The 25,048-nt window shown below is 34.4% G+C and overlaps 2 protein-coding genes across 2 annotated transcripts in view; both read right to left on the bottom strand.

Annotated features, from left to right (window-relative positions):
* LOC115442429 (protein sprint) overlaps window positions 1-25,048 on the bottom strand; it is a gene marked incomplete at its 3' end in the record, with an annotated part of 260,741 nt that overhangs the window by 113,633 nt on the left and 122,060 nt on the right.
* On the bottom strand, window positions 5,597-24,242 carry LOC119188978. Its single transcript, XM_037437368.1, has 3 exons — window positions 24,060-24,242; window positions 11,280-11,721; window positions 5,597-5,835 (listed from the first exon to the last, which is right to left on the bottom strand). The coding sequence occupies exons 2-3, from the start codon at window positions 11,675-11,677 to the stop codon at window positions 5,829-5,831; spliced, it is 405 nt and encodes a 134-aa protein (XP_037293265.1). The 5' UTR covers window positions 11,678-11,721; window positions 24,060-24,242; the 3' UTR covers window positions 5,597-5,828.

Raw genomic sequence — 25,048 nt, 5'->3', positions numbered from 1 at the left:
CGTAATTATAATACCAACTATAAGTGCGTTATTAACAAATGCAACTCAATATCACTCTGACGTGCGATATCAAATAAGACACTTTCATATTAAAAAGACAGCAACGTAAAATCGTCCCTATTTAAAAACAGGGCCCTTATTCTGTATGATAGTGTAAACGCGTAACGCGGCCGTGTCATGTTATCTTCGAGAAATGTGCGTGGAATGGTATTCTGTAAGCCAAATTTCTATAGTCCTAAACATGATGCGTAGTGTTACGTGCTTGTTACGCACTGTCAAAATAATGTGCGGGATAGAGAATAAGGCCCCAGATATGAACGACATTTTTTATGATAAGTCACATGTGACGGATTTTGATAGCGTGTTTTTTTTATTGAAATTATATTAATTAAGAATTAAATGACAGCTCATGTTTTGTATATTAAATTGTTCAATATCTTAGATGTTTACTCAAGATCCTTCTCAAAGGTGAGATTGGTTTATCAATACGGCCCTAGGAATTATGCATATCGGTTTTGAATGTCGATTTATAAATCGTTCTAATAACGTGAAGTGTTTACAATAAAGATAAGTTATCGGAACGTCTTTTCCCACATGTGTGGGTTGAGGTAAGTACTCTTTTGAATATAATCGTACTGTTTATTTACTTTACATATTCAAAGACGGACGAAGATAAAATGCTTCGCCGCAATCTGATTTATTCAGACACAGTTGATAGGAACTTGAGTGGCATTAGACACACTGTACATACATTTCAGATTAAATTCCTTCCTTATTAAACCACTTATAATCTCTACCTTGGCACAATTTATTCTAAATTTATTTCGTGTTTATCAACTACGATTTATACGTAGGAATATAGATTATTTTTTTGTTTTTATTATTCGAATTGATAATCGTCCGAATGCAAACGCAGGAAATTATCACATTTCGAGTTAGAGGGAGCCCTCGTTAGTACAGTTACCGTGTTAGATGTTTTATTGTGCAAATCAGGACAATTAGCATAACAAACGGGCGGGTGTACGCACGGATACATTCAGGCCGTGATGGGACAGACGCAGTCGCACTGTCGCTAGTATCGTTTGGGTTATCATTATTTTAATCGGATTACTACGTCATGGAATATGATGTGGGTAAGCCGATAAATCGGTAAATTGGAAGATTTTATCAATACCTCGCTGTAAATGTGGTTTTGAATAATATCGCTAATTAAGATTTAATTGTTATTGTAATATGGACTCTAAAATATTCTTTTGTTCCCTTGCCAATATCTATTCTTCGACCTTAAAGGTCATCCTTAAAAATTCATCTGTGTGCTGTGTGGGTGTTCATAGACGAATATTTTCGCTTATAATCACATGACTCACGAATTGCCTAACATTTCCTACATAAAAATTAGGCGCATTCGGTCCATCAATTACCGAAATCATAAAAAATAAAACAAAACCAAATCACAATCTGCAATGGACAATGGTATTCATTGTCCACATACATTTATCGTTTGTGAACATTCAATTTAATTCTAACCATATAGTACCGGGGTGTTTGGTATCGGCCACACGTTCAGGGCTGTCTGTGGAGCCGTGCTCGCCAGACCGTGGCGAGCTTTCAGCTGCATCGACTTTCAAACGTACACAACGAATCCGCTACCGGAAAGTTACTTTAGCGTACATATGGACCCTTCCAAATGTTATTTGCGACTTAAAACATCTGCATATACAGGTTTTATATTTTAATAATTTACAGTATTAAAGGTTGGTTGATGGTGATATTTTGGATTTACAGTACTAAAGGTTTAAGGGGTGGATAGTGACATTTTGGAATATGGGCAATGTCAAATTGGGTATTGGACATGTAGTCGGATGTCTTAACTCAGTGCAGTATAAATTACTAGTAAGATTTAAGATGTTTTGGCTAATGTTTTATTCAGACTTGGCGTTTAGCGTGACGGACGCTTATCTCTGCATTCAATTGTACTTTTTTATCTTTATACAACGGTGACTTCACTGCATCTGATGTCAAATGAAGTGAAGCGCAATGGAAATATTAAACAGCAAGCGATATTAATGAATATGAAAAATATAAACAATTTGTGAAGTGAAAGAAATATAGACTAGCAAGAGATACTAACATAAAAAGTATGAAAGTATAGATCTTTTACCTAAGTTTGTAAGCGACTAATTATTATAAGTTGGTTTTAAAAGTATGCTATAAAACCGTATATATTCCAACAATCAAAAATCTAGTGATGGTTAGTTAAAAACATCTAGTTTAACTTCAAAATCATTTCTATTTCCAATTCTTATTAGATTTAGAACGCTACAATTAGATTAACGCCCGCCAAGTAAAAAGGAAAGCGGAATTTATTGTTTTGTAGTTAGTAATTAAAATCTCATTTCACTTTCTAAGATTGTCTCCATAAAATAGAAAACAAAATCTGATATCACAATATAGAACTATTGTTCCATAGACACATTCAATTCGTCCAAAACCGCAAGCCTAACACCATGAAATAATTATGAAGCGAAATCGGTCTAGAATTCCATTATCTAAGTGAGTGAGGTCCCGCGGGAGACGGCATCCGTCGCAGCCTTCAGGGACGTCCGGCAACAGACAAAGTTATTGTAATGAGAACGACAAGGGATATTTATGCCCCGCAGTACGGCCTGAATACGAAAGCAGGCGTCACCCCACTTCGAAACACGTTTGCCAATGTGCATGTACAAACGGTGTTTAATCTTAACACTTCATTTGCTTCGCGTAAATTGCAACAGTTTAACAGTGGGGGGTGAGTGATTCTTACGGAATTGTTTTGCATATCTGTGGGACCAATAAACCTATAATCTATAAGCAATTGGATGTGGAACTGAGTATCGCATCTAAGAATTCTACATAAGAATTGGTTGTGAAATCTGCCAGCGCGTACTGGGTCTGCGTGGTAGACTAAAACCTAAACCTTCTCAGTACAGGAGACATCTGCCCAGCAAGAGACTGAGTAATATAGGGCTGAACATAATTAATAAATTTAATTATTTTCTTTTAGTCTTATTTTAGATGGATTTGTTGATTAAGTACTTATTATAAAAGTAAATGCAATAAAACATAGAAATAAAAACATATTTTGTACTCAAGGTAGAGCGCGTAAATCCAGTACACATAAAGTACTATCCAGTATCCTATTCCGGTAGTAAGTGCCCAAATATTCAAATATTCAATAGTAAGGGTCGGAACACGTAACACGTCCATTGTTTATGTAGTCCGCAAACATAACTGACAGGTGCTGATGTCGGAGCCCGCATATTCACAAAGGCACTGCGTTTACGTATTCATAAATTGTTACAATATCCACTTACCGGGCTTATGTTTACGCCTTTTTTTGTTTACCTGCGTCTATTTCTGCCCCGAGTTATTTATTTGGGTTATTCCAACCAAATATTTCAGATGAAAATGTTTATGATCAACAGAGTAATAGAATAATGGAAATAAAGTATAAAAGATTATTAAGTTAAATACAGCCACTCAGACAGCCCTCTTAAAAATATATTTTCGTCTAATGAAATATCACATTTCATTAACAATAAAGACCATATTCGAATAACAACCAATGAAAAAGGACTACTTAGAGGTCTCGGGTGCAATGAAAAGGGCCTTTTCAAATCCTTTCATAATAGTGCAAGATGTCCCGTGTCTACGGAAGAAAATTATTTTCTCTTCAGCCTTTTGTCCCGCCGTTTAAATATGGCGCCGGGAAAAATATTATTATTCGCGGCCATTCGCCAGATTGCAAAAATATTACAGTAAAAACTGTTTACTTGTACATTATTTAATGTAGACTTAATAGAATTAATCAATATCATGAGATACTTTGTTGCGTATTGTTGATTGAATTACAAATGTTACTAACTCTTAATGTCTCATGTATTATGTTATAAGATAAACGGTTAATAAATCACGAAAATCATTACATTTGAAAATAAACTACACAATAAGGTACGACGTGTTTTATTATTGTAAACACATAAATAAAAATTGTATTCATTAAATTGAACAAGTAAATAACTTTCAAGTCTAAATAATAAATATTAATAATAATACTAATTTATCATACTAAGAATAGATTTTGTGAGAAAATAATGTTTTTATCACAGGAACCCGTGCTGAAAGGTGGTGAAGGGACTTGCCTTTCCTGGAAAAAAATCAATGCATGCATTTTCTATGATCACTGTTACACACGACCACTACAATATTCTGGAGCTAGTCTACAGACTATGGCGGTAGTCTTGACATATATTAATCATCGTATATTCTACCGATACAAAATTAATATCAAATTTTTGGTCCAATTGACAATGAAGGCGCATTGATAGAACTCTACGCCGTAAACTACCCTCCTAGTTGGATATCGTACTATCAATCCAATCACCACCTACTACTTTTAGGTATAAGTTTCAAAAATACAAAATTGAATTTACACATAAATGCTTTCGTAATTAGGAACGACTTTTCAAAAAAAATTATATCTTTTATGTGTCTCTCATTACACCGAAGATTCACTTTCGCTCAAATAGTGTCACAACTGACTACAGAAGCGTGACTTAATTATTTTCTAGTAAACAAGCGAGCGTAGGAACCTTTATTAAGACTTCGAAACAGATTTAGAAAGTCATGTTTTACTATCCTTATTTATATCGCTACTGCTAAGTAATGAACTTGTGGTAATTTGAGGTAGGTACCTATTGTAGTTTGTCTGATTAATTATACGCGAGTTTTTTATTTATATTTTATAACTTTGAATGACGAGACGAGCTTCCGTTCGCCTGATGGTAAGCGATACGACCGCCCATAAACAGTAGAAACACCATCAGACACCTTGAATTATAAAGTATTGGTTGGTATTTCACTGCGCTCGCCATCCTGAGACATGAGATATTAAGACTTATTATGTCCTGTAGTTGCACTGGCTACAATGTCCTTCCAACCGGAACACAACAGCGGTGCACATAGCGGTGGTACCTACCCAGGCAGACTCTCACATATGAGATTCCGTTTATGTAGGTAATTTTTTTCCATTATGCAGCAATGTGCACGTATTGTTGTGTTCCGCTTTGATGGACATGACATTAAGCCAATGTAATTACTACATGATGAGATTTAGAGTCTAATATCTCGGGGTGACGAACGCGGTATAATTACATTATGTAAGTACATTCTTGAAGGTGTTGCTCATAAGCACATCTTGTTAAGGCTTCTAACAAGATTCAAATACCTTAAGTTAGGGATTGCAAGCGGTAAATTCGTAAAATAAGATATTTATAGTAAAGCAATTGTGTTTGTTATTTAATTTAATGTCAAGGTCCAAAGCACTGTAATTGGCTCTTCACTATTGACATTTGTCGGTAATGGCCATGCTATGCCGTGGTACGGTCTGGCGCCGTTTAATTATTTTTCGAGAATTAGCCCTCACTAAATATTGATAATCGATAAGTTGATTAGGAAGTGAGTATTTAGAGAAAATGCTTCCTCGTGAAGTATAGACAATTTCAGAAACTGGCACTGTTTATTTATATATATCAAACAGCAAAATCTGGTGTGTCTCTTCATTGAAAGAAAAGTATTAAAGAGAAAGGGTGGTGACTGAAGAGTATTAGGATACAAATAAACAATCTTTTCACATGTGAACAGTTTATTAGGAGCAGAATATAGGCTTTGTATTACTAAAATTATTATATTATATGAACTCTCTGACTATAAAATTGCACTTAAAATATTTTTAATAACAAACAACGACGTGCGACCAGCTGTGCCACCTTATAAGTGATGTTCACCGCTCAGACACTGCAAATGACAATAGAATCTTATATATGTTAACGATAAAAAAGGACTACGAATGTGTTTGAAACTTCGCAAATATTACTCCAGAAACCAAATTACAAACAAAATAAACATCGCTCATATAACAGAATCAGATTAATGTCAACAGCTTCCATTTACTTTTATTGCGGTAACATTAACAAATCTTTATTTATTATGATTGGCAATTCGGCAATTACAGTTTCTCAGACGATTAATTGATTTATATAATGCCGGTGTTTAATGGGATCTGTAAACTCTCAAAATTGATTCCACCGAGTCAACTTCACTTTCACTTTGTTTTAGGTTTAAAAATATAAAAGGACAATAGTTTGGATTTCTACCTTACATCACAAAGAAAACTGAAGTAAAAGCTTAGTTATAATTAGGAAAAATGCTTATTATTAATGTACTATGTAATATTCCAAAATGAACGCTCAGCATCAGCAATTGTCAGTCTACAACTGCAATAAATACGAGTCGACCGCCTTTCTAATACTAAAATTTATCAAAGTCAGTGACAAACAATTCGTCAATACCGTATAGATACGTCTGATAGATGATTTCCGAAGGAGTCTGCATACATGAGTCACGGGTCGAGGCTATCGCTGCATTGGCAATGCATGTGTGATCTACGAATATTCGATGCCGGTTGTTGCACAAATCAGGGTCTTTGTTATTCGATGTTCCACGACTATGATCGATCGAACGCCTTGTCTCAGAAATGTTTGAACGGATTTTGTACACGATTCGAGTAATAAGTACCAAAGTTATACCTAGTGATAAAAAACCCTTCAAAGTCATTCGTTCTTATGTGTCTCTTTTCTGTATCAACTTCTGTACCTACTACCTGTAGCATAATTCTGAAGATTGTCGTGGGTTGCAAACTCTCGTTAGTTGACTTCATATTTAGACTATCTTTTAGTACCTATTTATCAGTGGCGTAGTATCCATATAACTCGATTCTTGCCAGCCTCCATTTATGTTGAATTTATATAAAATCCAATTATCATTAGATTTGCAGAACGCATTTATGCATATTAGTACCTATATCTTACGTCGGGTTACCTTTCGGAAAATTGCAACTTTCACCACTACTACTTTTCGATATTATAGTCACTATTTCGTACCACGTCAAAAAGAACATACGGACATAGAGTCAATAAGTAATATGGAGAAGCGTATATAGGTCATCTTTAAAAATAACTTAGCCGGCTTCCTCTATAACTTCCTAATGAAGGGGATTCGATTCTGCTCTGATAAGCACCCTAATGCACCTGTTCCTTTATAACATACATAAACAGAGCTAGAATTGAATCCCTTTGTATTCTCTGTTCAATAGTCGATATTCCAAGTCTCGAGCGGCACGTATCATCACTCATGACACAATTGTTACGAAACCTCCAGCAAGTCTAATGGTAATCAATCTACGCTTGTGCGGTAACACTGTTATACTTGTAGTATATCGTGTTACAAACTCCGACAATTGCTGCCAGTGTTTTATTAAAGTTGTACAGTCAATTTGTTATATCCGTCACTTTGTTTTATAATTCGGTACACGGCGTTAACAAATGTGTATTAGTTTTTCTTGAAAATTAGTGGACGTAACCTAATAATACATAATATTATATCTCACTTGAAAGTGTACTAAATGTGGTTTTTATATATTACAGTTAAGCGACTTTACCGATAAATATTAATTTAATCGGGAATTTACCGAATAAAAGTTTAGTCTTATGACATTTAAAAATATATATACACATATGAAATTCTAATAATATTAAGTACCAATTCATTTGTCACAAAGTTATTAACACGAATGCTATCTAGGTTACCGCTGCTAATATAGTAATAGAAGAAAAACGCCTTCACACAGCGGAGGTGAGATTTCCATCCTGTCCGACAGTCCACTATACGTGCGAATGTCGGTGCGTTCATTGAACCGTGACTACGTAATTGTAATGGCAGTGCATAGATAACGAGTAATACCGGCAATTGTCTAGGCCAGCCTCGTAATAGCAACTATCGGGAGATCACACTGCTCTAATGCCAACTGATTGTATCATATTTATATATGGTCCAACTAATAATATTATTAAAAAACAATACTTGCACTTTTTATTCTTCGATTCTATTGCTGCGGGTTAAGGACAATACGGACATACCCATACCATAAAAATATTAAGGGTCTGTGACTATAATACGTGTGCCGATCCTTGCTTACTAGTTGCAGTGTTAGGTGGGCAGAATTATGTCTAAAAGTAACGTTTGCTGGTGGTAGGATATATTTTAATCGGCGTAGTGGCCCACGTGTGTCGTGTTCCGGGATCAGCTTGTGTATATCCGGTTCCAATAGGCCGGCATAATTGTGTCGACTGTCGAGGGGTAATCATCTCTCGTCAGTCGACATTCTATTGGACCCCACTCGACTTACCACAGGTGCAGTGAGGTCACTTTCCCGTGCACGTAAAAAGGTAAAAACATACATTAGAATAAATGACTGAACATAATCTAAGTATCTTATAAACATACGTACCTAAATAATACATACCTATGGATGATGTTCCCTACTATATTATGTTACAGCTGGAGTTAGACTGGAGTTCGCCTGGCAGCGGCATTATTACACGGCAAACCGTAAATGGAGTTGTAAACTACATTAATGTTTAGCTTAGTTTGAAATTCTGTTTAGGCCAAATTTATTATAGAATATAATTATCAAGAGCGGCCTTGGCTTCCGTAACACGACACATGAACCTGAAATATGTTCGTTTATCCAGAATAGTTTTGAAAACGTGTATGTATTTTAATTATAATATTATTAGGAAAATGTTAACAAATTTATAAATTATTTTTAGACATATTTGGTTCACCATCAAGCAAACGATCCGCTTTACTATATTCTTTTGTATCTATAGAACTGACGAATAATAAAATATAACGACTATTGTTTTAAAACTAAAAACCGTGAGTAAATCCGAAAACTAGTGTTATTTCGAAAAAATACATGAATGCATAAACACACTTAACAGAAAAATAGATAATACATGATTATCGAAAACCGAAAAGAGATAATTTAATTTATTAACGATAACATGTAAAGCCGGATTTGACCGCACACATAATACTAACCTATCATTATTCGCCAATAAGATATATGTACGTCGTAAAATATCACGTAACAACACATTGATCTAACCGAAAACTAGATTTTAATGCCATAATAACCTCAGAATAAAACCAGAAGTAGAACAACGTTCCCTAAAAGGCAAAGTGTGTAACCATTATTATGCCTTATAAAACACTGGCAAGAAAATGCATTCAAATCCTTTTTTCTTAAAGAAGATTTACTGCGGCAGCAATCCATCGAAGAGTGAAAGCCGTAGCGTACATAATTGGACTAAATTACCGTCTTGACGAGACCTTCAGTTTGATTGCAGGTCTAACTGACACTTTTTGTGATACAGACGCGCATCCGACTTGTGTTTCAAAATAATTTCTGTTTGGAAACACACCCGATCCAAACGTAAACATCGGACCTTTTATTTTTCATCTGTAGGTGCTACTGGTTCTTGAATGGATGTGTTAAATTAATTATATAGATTAAAGATGGAACTTTTTACATTTGAATTATTATAATATTTAAAAATATTAGTGTAGTTATTAAATTTATGATTCGATCTTATCAATATATAATTAAAAATATTTTTAAAATTGCATGCCTTATATTCCTAGACGCATAATAATCTACATTTAATTGATATTTTTTTTTTTTATAAAATTGAGCCAAAGCTATTCAATTGATAATCGTCTACAGCGAACTATGTTAAACAGCATACCGCACAACTTTGTATATGCAAATGATACTGAATGAACATGAATTCATTCAGAATAATTATACTGAATAGTTTTGAGCAAAAAGAGAAAGTCGATAACTGTAGCCGGTATTTCGAAATAATGAGATGTCGTGAAGGAATCGGGATTAATTGACGTGGGGCGGGTAAACGTTCGCGGATAGCGATACAATGTATTTACCGCCTCGCTTTCAATGACATTTATAGAAGACGTTTGTCTTTGTAATACAATGTTTCCTTTGCGAATGTACTTTATGTTAACGTTGTGAAATCATTAATCCAGAACATGTGACATGCAATAACTATGAATCAAGAGTTGATAGCACTAGTTGCTACTACGCATAAATATTAAATTTCGGAACAAATAATGATTGCAAAAATAACAGTTCCATAATTAAATACTAAATATACAAAGATTGATAGAATCCCTTTTTCATTAAATTCTACTCCTTTTTATAATTTAACCGAAGAACTAATATACAAAATTGCAGATCTTGAACACACAATATTAATAGTGAAGGGAAACTGGGCCTGATAACATCGCACTGACGACGCGTCATAGCGATAAAGCGAGCTGCTAATAAAAAGACGAAGCACCAGTCCAGATTATTGGCTGACGTCTTATCGGCGGACTTAGTGTGCCCCAAATTGAGTGAGCGAGAATTATGGACGAACTTTCTACTGGCAACGGGAACCACGATAATGAAGATTGCGATTAGATAAATGCCGTAAACATTCGGAAAAGTTTTGTTGTTATTAATCGCTTGTCAGCCCCTGTAATAGCTGTTATTAATGTAATTTGAATGGTATTGGAAATATTTGTTTGAATTTCGTTATTTTAATAATGTAAACGATGACCAAATACAGAAATATTTTTACCATGATCCATTTTATTCCATAAAAGTATAAAAAAATATATTAGAAAATAGATACAGCAGGCTTGCTATAAAATCACATGTACTCAAAAATCATTCAACAATAAATGAACAATATTCAGTTTGAATCATCGCAAAATATGATAAGGCTTAGAATTATTACGTTATGAATCTTTATTAGATTTCAGAAATCAATGTTCCTTAAACGGTTTCAGCTAATAAAAAGAACGTTAGAGAAGGGACGCTCCGGATAGGAGGAAATGAACGCTCACAGAATAAAATTGGAAAACTTGCGTAGAACAAAAGAACAATGTCTGGAAAGACAAAATTGAGGAAATGAATAAAACCTATACTGCATTACTGATAAACCAGTTATAATTCTGTTACAGTAAAACACGAACATAACAAGACAAACAGTATAAATAAAACCCGGTTTACAACGTCTATTAGTAAACTGGTTACGGCTTTAGAAATGAGTTATTATTACTTATCATGGAAAAAGACGGTGAGTGTCATAACTGTTTCACGGAGCCACAAGCATGTCAATCAAAAACGTTAATTAGAAAAAGCAGTGTTTCACGTCAAAACATTATAGTCATTATCATAAAGAGGCGAACGAATTATGTTCTTGTGCCAATCTAATCAGAAACATTACAAGAAATGCAATAATCAACGAACCGTCCAAACAAACTAATCTCACCTTTTGCTCCAGTTTCCGATTTCGGCGTAACGTCGTCCGTTGGTACTGCCGCTCCTTCTCACTTCATTTCCTCTGAACGCCTGCAGCACCGAGTTGGCGTTGGGTGATAATATCCCGTTTGTAGTGTTAATGTTCCGTCCCCTCTTTCTCGGAAACGTTCCGGTCCCGGAGCGAAATGTTGCGAGTTGCGGAGTTTGCTCCTCCGGCGTGAACTCTTGAAGTGGCAAAGTCACGTGTCCACTCCAACTCTTGCGATTGACGGCGAAAGTTTTGAACGTTTCATTGCCGTTCGTAGTCACCCCACAAAAACTGCTTCTGTTATGACTGTTCTTAATGAACGGCCCGTTCTGCGTTTGCGGCTTGATCGGCACCAGTGGCGACGCCTGGTCAATGGACATCTTACTTTAATAGATGCAACCTACGAGCTATCTACATTTTTTGTCTGGAAAGGAAAGAAATAACTACGTTAGGATCTGCCACGGGGGTTAGTTGTGGTACCATCAACAGAGTTGCTTTTTGCGTGGATTAAAAGCATATCGGGGTGGGCGCGACACGAAGCTCGCAGCGTTCGATATAACAAGCGTTGCCAAGTGACATGCCACTAAGATATAATGAAGAGGCCGTGGTACAATAAAGATCAATTTGGGTTAATAGACATACGAATTCCGCGTTGTGCTAGTCATTCAAGTAATACGCGAACAAAAAGCAGTTGCTTAAATATTTAATGAGAATTATGTACTCAAATAAACTCAGCTTTGTAATATATTTAGTGAATGTCTGATGACATAAGACCTACCTACTTTAATACAAAGAAACCAATTAAGCTCGTTAACAAATCTGCAGAGATCCGGAAACAAGTAGTAAATTGTTAAATCCAAAATACGTGTGAATATACGAATGCCGTAAAGAACAATAAATATTATCGTTTCAAATTTTATTCCTTCCTGCCATTATAAAATTGCGTAATCATTCCTTTCAACGTTTAGGTATTTATCAACACTCAAGTCACAGACTCATCCCTTTATTCTTGAAGGTGTAGGTGAAACCAAGGCACCCACTTTTCACCAATGTCTCCCTATGATAGGGTCGACCTATCGCCATATGGAGCATTAGTACTAGACTCCGGTTAGATACTGAGCAGAAAATCCGATATTACTTGGCCCGCCCCGGAATTGGAACCCTCAGAGTAGTGTCATATGGTACCGTGTGAGCAATACAACTACGCCACCAAAACAGTAAAATTTATTAAATCCTGATATTCAGTACTTTGTTAGGCAAGTATCGAATCCATAAAAGTATCTCAATCACAACTACAACGTCACAAGTGTCAATCCCCTGCATCGTAGTTTTGACCTTGCAGATCATTGCAATGCAGTCGTTATTGCCTCGCATCCTGCTTGGACCATTGTAATCAACTCTATTCATGTACTGTGGAAACTCTTCATTAGTTAACCTTGGCCCACTGGTGCTTGACTATTTACGTATTAATACGCAGTAGGTACGCACTTTACCTAATGAATTGCACGAATGAAAATGCAACATTAGCGAATTTTGATACGAATCGCCCTGTATGAGTCATGAGTTAGCGAGAAATTTGGTTTTAATAACGGGTAATGTCTGCCTATTACTTAAATTAAAACGTTTCATGTTAAGTTATCGAAATGAAATAGAGGTTAATTAAATTAAAATCATATTTTTTAACGTTGGCAGGTAGCACCGAATACAATGTGATGACTATCTAAATACAATTTTAAGATTGAAAGAGAAACCATTAAAAGTATTAGAAGTTTATCAATTTTCATAGAACAAGAAATATTGCCTGAACCTCATACAAAGTAAAGACAGAATGTAAATAAAACCAATTCATAACCTCGGACTAAGCATTTTGCGATTCGCTTCGACTCGATTATCTCAGCCTAGTCGACGCTAACCATTATACGTAATTAAAATTCGACCGCGGGCACCGGCACAGTTCTATTTTCCAATGTTTAAAAATCGATGTCAAAAAACTGACCCAGAGTAGTCCTCAGCGGACATTGGCAATTTGAGCGCGGACTATCTGCAACTCGATTGTATAACAGTTGTGTAAGACGGTCGTTAGGAGTTGCGCAACTGTCCAACACAATTCGCGCCACCTATGACCGAGGTTGGTACAAATGATTGACTACAAGCGTACGCAGAAAAACTATCTATCTTCCAAGCTATGCATCTCTTATTGCGATGAAATCAGTTGTCTTTATGTGCATAGGATCTCAAGAGGTTAAATTACACGAAACATGACCAAAAGGTAACCACAAAATCTATTATATAAACATAGATAAGAAACTTTAAGGAATAAGATACATGAAATCGATTATATTATTATAATCAATTTGCTAAATCATTTAAATCTTCATTTAAAATAAAGGAATGCAAAAATTCACTAATATTTTTTCAATTCTTATCTTTCGGTTATCAGTTCTTCCTCGTCGCAATTTTTTTTCCATAAGTAACAATGGCGCTCGTTTCAGATTCCTAAAGGTAATTTGCACTTGTATAAACTAGACATTTAAATGCAAAGTAGGTTAACTAAACTGCAACTATATGAATATTATATGAATCATTCGCTCAATGCTCAATACTTGAAGTGTTGTATGTTTATATTCGGATATAAACGTTAGAATCAATGGAAGCAGGAAGTTATTCGTTTGCTTTTTTTTCTTGTAAGTATTACACAACCTCTGTAACAATTTCAATGATTCGTGAAATATTGTTGAGAATGTACTTAACTTTTAACGTTATGGTACTAATGGTCGAGTAAAACGAATGATTGATGTTATACATTTGTCAGGGAATAAAAATAGATTAGGATGGTAGAAGCACTGAGCACATAATAAATTAAACTGTAATGCACAAAGACTAATATAGAACTGTTTTAGGTGATTTATTTGTACAAGCCATACTTAAATATTTCTGAATTAATTTAATATTATTAAAGCTGACACTTGTAAGATATGTTGGTAAAAAGTGCACGCAGAAATCGCTATATGGATTTTTTTGGATTTCAAATCCTTTATTAATTTAGAATATACTTTTTATCGGGAAAATTGCAGGAATACCGGGAAAAAACTTACATGGTAAAAGCCACGAGAAAAACCTACTCTATAAACAGGTCTACGTTGACAAAATTATATGATATTTTCCAACGCAGTTGAATGAGCTCACATTTTAAACATCACAACATTTAATTAACTCGTTCAGGTGGTAATTAAGCTCAACACACATCCACACTACGCTTATATAACACAGGACCTTTACGAAGCGCATTGCGAACTGGTCACCTACGTTTTGCAATACACTGACAGAGATCGATGAGTAACCTTTTAAAATGTTTTTTTAACGGTTCATTTTACACATGTTCCTAAATGAATTCAGTACGCTGTTATGGAAACACCGTATGACGACAATGTACCTTATAGCTATGTAGTACATATCGAATAAACGAAATATTTAAGCTAGATTTAAATAGAAGGTTTTCATTTATTGTCATTAAAATTTTAGCAGGATATAAGGCACGCTATTGGACGTTATTATAGTCAATTTGGTAGTAACTATTGTTATTGAGACCTATTTTCCGTCCAAAAATGGTCAGAAAACTGCATTACATCAAACTGTCGTTTTAACGTTTTAGTTTTAAGACGTTCTGTTTTTAAAAGTCACTTTATCCCTTTGTCCGTGACAGATAACGATGGATGATGCAATAGCATGGTCTAATTTTAGTAAATTAGTCAGTTAGAACGGAAACATTGCAATAATTTGCAATTTACATGTTAATTCTATACATACTATGTATTTATAATGATGAAAGATAGAGTATTGATTACAGTCACATGCTGTTTATTAAACACTTTCTTTTTCATTAAAACGGAGGAAAGTCGAAAGGTGTTTTGCTCGCGGTAAAAACATGTCCCCATCATCTGTCAGGAAGGTGCGCGTGCGCAGGTGTACCGTCATGTATGTAATTGATCTTTTACTCATGCACTCACCAAGTAATGCAGATAATACTAATGCAGTAAAATATACTAATTCTACATATGTGATGAATTTATGCGTCTGTCTGTTTTTTTTTTACGGTGATATCACTACAGTGAACCAATAGGTTTCGGTAACTACATAAGTAATAACTTATGTAGTTACCGAAACACAATTTTTGTATGATAACGTTCAAAACCCGTTAACAGCTGTGAGCAAAAACTAATAATAGCATTGAATACGAGTGATAATGTCAAATAACGGAGTCACAAACGTGGATGGAATTTGTAGCAGTTTTTCAATATTTTGAAAAAGAGAGTTAAATTTCTAAAGACTAGTCACGTTTTCATAAAAAAATTTAATACCTCATAAAATATAGCAAATAGGCGAGTTACTATAAGTCATTAACGTCGTACTTATTTAAAAAAAAACAATTAACTGTCTGCTCCAACTTTATTTTTTAAAACTGTAAAATTATGTACTTATAGGGTATGTAGAGAATAAAAGATATAACATTTTTTTATGATAAAATCTAAAATTATATCAAAATTTCATACATTAATTTAATTTATCCATATCAACATAATTCTACCATAATTCCATCTCTAAATATGTGACAAAGTTTATAAGATTAAGATAAACGCACTATTTGCTATCATATCTCCGATATATAATAGATTTATGTAAAAAAGTCGAATCTAATCTGCCATAATCGCCATTGTGAATCACCGAGACTCGTTATAAAAACAAACACACGTGCGGTCCGATGGTCGTTAGTAATGCAACTTACATAATAATAAACGAGAAATAAAGTTTACAGAAAAGAAGAGTTTAACAACGCACATTATTTAAGTAAAATAGAGTAGATCAATTTGGGAATAAATAAGAAATAATGGAATGGAGAGCTAACTGTCAGTTTATTAATGGAAGATCCACTAGAATAAAAATGCGCGATTAATATTATAACATTTATACATAACATATTTAGGGGTATCGTGTGCCTAAAGCACTCACCCAAAAGTCCGGTGTATTTATACAAGCCGGCCCTGCCAGGCTAACAAACATAGAGTCAAAAAAAAAACATATTTTCTTTTTTGTTAATCTTAGTAAAATAACTTTTGTTGTATGATACGATCTGTCGCTCGTTAAGTTAGTTAAACAATAAAACGTTCTTTCTAATTGTGAGCCGGAATCCTTACGAAATTCAAATAAATACATTTCGCCATCAGGCATCATGCCTCGTGTTAGAAGACACTGTATTTCAAAACTAATACGAGTAGATTAACTTTAATATTCCGACCACACACAATATACTTTCGACCTCTCTATGAATCAACTTTGCATTGATCAACTGAGCTAAAGGACCTTGGATAATAAATTAAGAACGATGGATGTAGGCGTTTTGCAAATCTATACTATTATTCAATTCGCTCAACAAGGCTGGACGTCATCAAACAACTTTGAAATCAAAATAAAATGGGCCTTGACATAGACCGTAACAACCAAACAAGTACTACGTGACTTCTCTAACAGTAGACTATCAATGAGTTGCATTATTTATATCACATTCGTGTTTCACAACACTTACCAAATAAATTGAATGAATGAGCAGGAATTTATGTTTCGATAACCAACCGAAATTTGTAGCCGCATGCTGTTTCTGAATACAAATTTGCTGGATATGAAAAAATATACGATCGAGATGTACGAGGCACGTGACAACTATCTCAAGCATGGAAAGTACAAAAAATCATCACTATATCTAACTGAGGGGCATTAAATTATGGCGGGGTCTTATATATGGCGATCTGTATTCCGCGCGCGGAACGTACAGGAAGGCAAAAGCCACAAATGTGTCTTGAGACTTCCGACTCCTGTCCAATATTTCTATTATTGATACTTGAGATGCCTAACTTGGCAAATTTTTCGGCGATCCTCCTTGGCACGTGAAAAATAAATCCCGAGAGATTTTTGTAACTCTAAAAGTACAAGATCCGTTTTCATATATGATAAAAGTTAATTTATATAAAAAAAAATATAAGTTTCATTAAAGTTCCAACAACCTATAATACACAATATGTATCGAAATCATAAGACGTAACCAAGAACCACAAATTAAAAAGGTACCTACAAACTGCACTTTTTACATCGTAATACACATAACAAACGGCGCATTGTTCTAAGTGTGCCGCACGCCTCACATAAAATGTATCAGCAAATAAACAAACACCTACCGAAGTAGATATCGTGTTACACGAAGAGGTTCGCGCAAAAAACTGTTTTGTACAAAAAGCATTTTCAAGGCCAAAATGGGTACATTTTTTCGCCCGTTAACCAGTATCAAAGAACGCGTTTTTTGTCCGGATTTCTGTTACTCAGAGAGTGTGCAAATAACTTTTCGAGCGAAAATTAAAGTGTCGAAAGCACCGGAGGACACCGCCAAAAGTTATCTTATCTATTATATCGTTTTATATCTTAAAGATGGATGTATATTATTTAAATCGATTGCAATTATCTACGTCACAGATAAATATATAAACGAAATATAAAGTTCACTGCGCGATATTTAACAAAAGTTATTTTTAAAATCAAATCAATGTTTTGCGGGTTTTGAATTACTAACTAAGCATAGCTTTACGAATTTTTTATAAGACCGTAAATTTACGAGACTTTCCCGCCCTCACACGCACCACTACAACTCCTGTAAGCCAGGATCAGCAGTGGCACGCATTTTATGACACCGAGCAGTGAAGTTGGGCGAGTCTCAGGGAAAACTAATATGTCATTATCCCGCAACGAAATTAATCAAATAGAAAGATAGGGAGGAGTTGGAAATATTAATTTAGACCGTAAATGTCTAGAATCATTAAAATCGACTCTACATTAATAGAGTCCCCAAAATGGTATAGAGTTACAGTTTTTGCCCACCCAAGAGGTTTTGCCGCACGCAAAAATACACGATACAAAAAACTGCCATCAGCATATAATATTATCCTTGAGGATAATTGGCACAATGTAAAACCAGTTGTTTAAATAAAGCGCTAATTTTAATGATTTAATAGATGTTTTAAGTAATAAAACAGCATTCCAATTAATTTATTTAAAATTATACAACTCCTTATAAAGCGTTTAATATGATTTTAACTTAAAACGTTTAATTATACTTAAGTATATATTATTATTTCAATAGAAATAACTCGAAAGGTTACGCATTCACTAGTAAGCTCCGACTTAATTAAACTTTCAGATACAATTATCGTAGAAAACTAGTAATAACGCGAGTTTATGAACACTCTATAGAAGCCTGGTAAGGTACTTTATAGTAATTTGACAAATGATTTAAAATCCATTTATACTAGAAAGTAAAACCAGTTGAGAGACATCAAAGTGCATACATCTAGCTATCGGTACCTATCTACTATCTACATATTGCTGTGTAGAAAATCGAGAGTCCAAAAGCGCGAAAGAATTTGTGGGTTGTATGTTTCTGTAAACATTTAGACTAAGATTAGTTTATAAAATATAAACAATAACATTATTACTCATTTTAATGATTGTTTTTACATTTCAATGCATACCGTGGCAACTGAAGGTAATTTGGCATTTAAAATATTATTAGTGGTTTTTAAAGTAAAATTAATTATATGTAATGTATGTGTACTACTGACTGTCCTTAAACAATTAATAAATAAACACTGGTTGAAAATAATTATAAAAAAAAAACAGTAGCAACGATACAAACCATTGTGATTCAAACGTGGAACGATGTATTTACTATTTACTTTATATTAAGGATTCTAGAGCAAGCTAGATTGTCCAGTTAACCGTACATTGATTGTGATGCACCTCAGGACGCGTAAACACAAGTTGACATAGGCAAACGATGCGGGCCGTGTTACTGATTGTTACCTTAATGATGGAATGAATAACAAAGCACGGGTGATTGGACTCCATTGAACTTGTACTTGAGTAAACGGAAGTTATATAGTATATTATGTATAAAGATAATGGTGAAGTTTACATAAAAATCGTTGATTAAGGCGTCGAGTGAATATCTAAGCAATAAAATTGTTTCGGTATATGTAAAGAAAATAAAAATTCTCTAAATTCGATACGTCACGTCTAATACTGAATATGAAATAGGATTTACTTTTTAATACACTTACTTAAAAAATAATATCATATAAATATATCTCAAACATACCCTACTTTTTGTTAAAAGGAGAAGCATCATAGGAACATCTTAATTTATTCTCAAATCAATCGAAGTCGTATTATATCTTTAAATCTAGTATAAGTACCTAATAAACTTCTATAATATTTCTAAATAAATTACTATTCGGCAATTATGTTGAGAAGCAATTAATATTCTGATCAATCAATGAGATTTGTTGCACCTTTCATTACTAGCGATTGGATATGACTGCTACTGTATTGATAGATCTAAATTTAGACCTTAATACAGTTGCAATTTGGCAGCTTTCTTTGAATTCTCTCACTTTTCTAATAAATCCGAACCGAATCGTATTGAACTGTCAAATTGAAAATTTACAGATAGAATACCTTTTTCGATCATTTTCATTAACTATGATAGTCTTCAAGAAATAATTGATATTTAATTTTAATTATGTATCACCGTTTAATTAATGTTATTACAAAAGACAAAAAATACAGCATATCATATCATTAATCACTTAATTGAAACACAAATTGTATCAGGCTATGTAATGTAATCAATGAAGTGTAAAACGCTTTTCGTTTAGGATCATCTGAAGCATCTCATCTAAATGGAGTAGCTATTAATCAATGTACAAAAACGTTGACGCGGAAGGAGTTTAAAAAGAAGGATGGGGCAAAAAATGTTTTATTATCCATACTGAGCACGAGCCCGACCTATAAATATTCATTGTTCTTGTTATTCAAAAAACGTTTCCGTGTATTTAGTATCAGATAACAAAATGTTTTTCTTGTCTCGCGAATACAAAAATGTTTTTATTGAAAGATAACAAGCTTGCTTGATATACTACTATTAAGAAGAAATAAAATATTTTACTGTTGAATAAAGAAGACGCTAACCCCTAACGGATCAGAGAGGATAAAACAATAAAATGTCTAACACAGCGTGAAACCGATTGACTTCTTTATAGGGGTCGCTCGACTCCGCTACTAATGGCACTTACGGCAGATTTAAACAAAAAAAAAACTTGCGAGTTGAAACCCTCATGTAAGTAGGTCAAAATGTAGGGAGCATGACGAATCGCGCTCATCACTCTTTGGTGTAAGCGACTCACGAGCAGATAACACTTTACACTTAGCCACTCTTGGCTGTTTAGATAATATACTTATCGAGAGCAATATAGCCAGTTTCAAAAAGAAATAAAAACTTTTACATCGCGAATTTCGATACCATATACGGCCTGCATTTAATTAATATTAAAAAGAGCTATAGACGGTTAATTAATTCAACAGACATTCTAAGAATTTAGGCACATGGCGCGTTGGTGCTCAACCGGCCGAAGCGTATGATGTCGGACCGCTACGCGCAATATAAGGAGCTGTTGGAACAATAGGCCTCGTTGTTTTCCGGGGCGACCTTAACCGTGCACATTAATGAATGTTTCACCATATACAAAGAGGTAATTAAAAAGCCATGAAGAGGAGTCCCGAACCTTCCAAGTAAGAAACGCAATTAGAGATCCATTAGCTGAATAGACTCAGGCTCCGGTAAACTCACTTACGAATTTCGCTATTAACATTTCGCACAAGAACGGGAGGCGCTATAGTGTCTATATTTGTATGAATAATATAATTGCGTATTCGAATGGAGAGCCTCGGCTGCGGAGTCACGGCATTTCGTAACCACGATCGGTCACATTCCATCGCGGCGCCGGTGCAACGCCCCTCTAGGATAGACCTGCTACGGTTACTGATGATGCCAACACGTGCACTATACGCAAACTAGCTGAACTTCACACAAACTTAGTATTAACTATAAAATTGAATATAGTGGGAGTTTAAACGTAAGACGCTGAAGACATACAATGTGGGTATCTTTAATCGGGTGAAGGTATGGTCGAAGGTGAGTAAGTTAACTTCAATGCCAGCGTTGCATACACAGTCACCAGTTTCAAGTAAAAAATATTTACTGTTGAGTTTAAACAGATACATGTGTGTTCTACAATTCTAGGTTGCAATGCTATTAATAGCTCAGTAAGATGAGAAGTCTCCTTACGACCGGAACATGTTGCAAAATCGAGGAACACGTGCGAAAAGGAGGGCGCTTGCGCAATCGGCAGCAAGTTATCAAAGATTGTTGCCCTCGCTAATGCAACTTAAATATCGGAACTCATGCGCCGCTCTCTAACGGTATAATGGACCGGTGTTTATGATGGCATTGTTTAGAAGTGAAATTTATAGGTAATATAAAAATATTTTTGTAAAATAAAAAAATGAGATATTTATAAAAAAAAAACGGATAACTTTTAAAATTTGGAAAATTAGTTAACTCGAAAAAACATAAGACGTAATTTTAATGAAAAATTTTCAGCAACATTGAACGGAATTACTAATAACCGCGAAAAGAAGTGAACAGACGTTAACTGTAAACATCCAATAAACTAAAAGTAAGAGATAAAAGGAACTTGTGCGTCTCGTTCCCAGCAAAACAAAGGTAATTATCGAAGCAAACGATACAGACACAACGAAGTACGCAATTACTTTTTTCAATTGACTAGAGGTACTGGAATGAGTTAAACCGTTACAACTGACAGTACTACAGAATTATCCAATAAGATTTGCTGCTTTAGCGTTATGAGACTAATTTAAAATCCTGTCGTTAAACTTTAAATTCCAGTCGATTAACTACTTTGTTTTTATAATATGATCCTAATCTGATTGTATTTGAACATTTTTTGTTAGTTCCATATTGTTGCTGCATCATCTTGTATGAATGAGGTAATTAATAAACATAATGCTACGATGCCACATATCTGACGGCAGAGTATAGGATCAATTTAGTATTTAGAAAAAGTATCAAATCATTGTCCAATACTTTAAAGCTTTTTTAATTTACTACCAAAACGTTCGAATAGACGGATTATATATTACAATGGATAGCCATTAATGGTCAAGAGAAACGTTGATATCAGCCTATACTGGAGATTATAACGTCCATATACCAACGATAATCGAAAACGCGATTAGAAATGATATATTGTAATCCGAACTGCGTTGAAAAATATCGTTGCAAATCCAAAATATAAAGGGGAAGGCCAATGTCAACGACCCACACCCTATGGGCACAACAATGAGACAGATCGGAGAAAAAAGGGTCTCGCATCATTACGGGCCCCAATTACGCATGAATGGTGAACCGAATATTGCTGATGCCATATTGAATGCATGTGGCACGCGTTACGTTTGTAAAGATCATGTCAAACTTGTTAATAACAAAAAACTGCAGGCAGCATGTGAACCTACTCCACGTGATTACTGCCGATTGTAATTGGCTGAAGTAAAAATATTTTCAACCTTACTGGATTCTTATAAATATCAAAATGTATTGGATCTAAGATAGATTAAATGAAATTGTTATAATGCGATAGAGAATAAATTCCAACTGTGTATTATTTTTTATCAACAACATCATAAAAGTAGATCTGTCACAACGATTATCACAATAGACTTACAATAATACTTCTTTCTCAATAATAAAAATAAAACCAACCGCTTTCTATACAATCATATTAGAGCAAAAAAAGGCAGCATCCAATTTATCTACTAACTTATTATTCATGACGTCACGAGACATGTTACATCTTGCTCGTAACATTACAGCAACCGCGGAATTAAATCAAATTTGTGCCGTATTAAGTGTGCCTACGATTCAAGGGCTCGGTTAACCAGAGGCTGGGGAGCACCCGATCAATTTCAAGGGCCCCCTCTTCTTATATTCAAATCCCTTCTTTGTCTTTTGCATTTCATACACTGGGTGATTCACGATAAAGTGAACTATTTTCGTACCGGGGACCAATCAATATTTTTGTTTAACTGGTTGTCTTTTATTATAATTTTTTACATTAAGACAAAAACCTGTATACCTTTCAAAATCTTTCGTTCCTGATTAAGGATAAAAATAACTACTTGCGTCCTCTCAACGAATTTCATAGAAAAAATATTTGTATAAATTTAAAAAATAATAAATAAAAACCAATTCCTTACTAATAACTATGTTCGGAAGATCTTAAAATAAAATTAGGAAAATATCGTGTACATTTAGTTAAGTGTTAAACAAGAAAAATAAACGCTCTTTAATTTATGTATGTCATGGCCTGTATTTAAGTGTTGGTTGTGTTTAAAAAGTCACTTCTTCATTAACATATGCATTTACTGATGAAACTTTACCATCTGATAACTTATCAACATAATGATATCATGTATTAAACATTTAAGGTCGAGACATACATGCTTAGTCCAGGTCTGTCCCAAATAATGCAATGCTTGCTAACTCATACACAAGAATTGCTAATAGATAACACTTATCAGTAGACGATAAAGCAACTCTGTTGATGATATCACAGAAACAATATTGGAAAGCGTTAAATAATAAAGTACAAAATTAAAAACACTACAATACATACGTGTTACTGAAATAAAATAGACGAAAACAAACACTGAGCAACAAAAGGAAAACACAGAAGCGTTAAAAAATGTAATTTCAAGCACAAAATCTAAGTAACGGCGAAAGTGAGATAATCGTGAGAAAATTACCGATTCAACTCGTAAACTTTTTTAAACACACCAAAGCACAAAAACGACGACTATATCAAATTTTCGCGTGAAATTTGATATGTGTACTGTTTCGTGAATAATATGAATGAACGCGCGTGCAGTACGCTTGCGACAGCGGCGGCGGCGACGACCGGGCCACAACTGACGTTTGCTCGGCGGCCGGCTGTCGTCGTCCCACTCTAGTACGCATGTCCGGAACGATATCCCTTCATCATTTTCACATTCATTCCCTTTTTGGTACCATCTCCCAGCACACACTGATTGCTAATCACTATTTTTTAAATATCAATCATCTTTAACTGAAATATATCGAAAACGATTCCCATACCGCCATGAAGGACAGAGATAGACTTATAGGAAGGGTGATCGTAATTGTATCGCAACATAGCCTAAAGCAAAAGCCACGGGTTTACACCTGGCTTGCAGAGATAAGGAGATTTAAAACTGCCTTCGGCTCATAAATGTGATGGTGTTCCTGATTTGGAGAGTAATGGCCGATCAATAACGTTTATATAAATTGGAATTGGAAATTATGAGGTTATTAATAGGTAAATTAATGATACTGATATAAGAATTTTAAAAAATACTATAAATCATAACGTAGAAGACAATGACAACTATATTAAAGTCTACACAGGCATTATAATAAAAAAAAACACGAAATACAAATTCGAAAGCATAATATACCTAGATATCTAGTGTGCCGCCAGAATCAGTTATTTCGCAGACATGATATATTCAATTAAGCCTTTTTATAATAAGCAGTTCAATATCTCTAGAAGTCATCACATCTGCTAAATGCTTGTATGAAGTATGAAATAGTAGTAGGAGCATAATATACTATAAAGAACTACTTCTAAAAAAATATTTTTACTATCAAGTTGGAAACACTAATTGCTTCACTATTATTGTCTAAATCTATGATGTAAGCTAATACTTTATTCACTGCGCTTAATCAATTTCCAATC

The sequence above is a fragment of the Manduca sexta genome, chromosome 11, assembly GCF_014839805.1.
Source record: "Manduca sexta isolate Smith_Timp_Sample1 chromosome 11, JHU_Msex_v1.0, whole genome shotgun sequence".
Classification (NCBI taxonomy): Eukaryota; Metazoa; Arthropoda; class Insecta; order Lepidoptera; family Sphingidae; genus Manduca; species Manduca sexta.
This window is presented reverse-complemented; position numbering and strand designations above follow the sequence as displayed.

What these genes read in the sequence shown, in the direction of transcription:
- LOC119188978 (XM_037437368.1), bottom strand. Translation starts at nt 11,677, where the DNA reads ATGTCCATTGACCAGGCGTCGCCACTGGTGCCGATCAAGCCGCAAACG.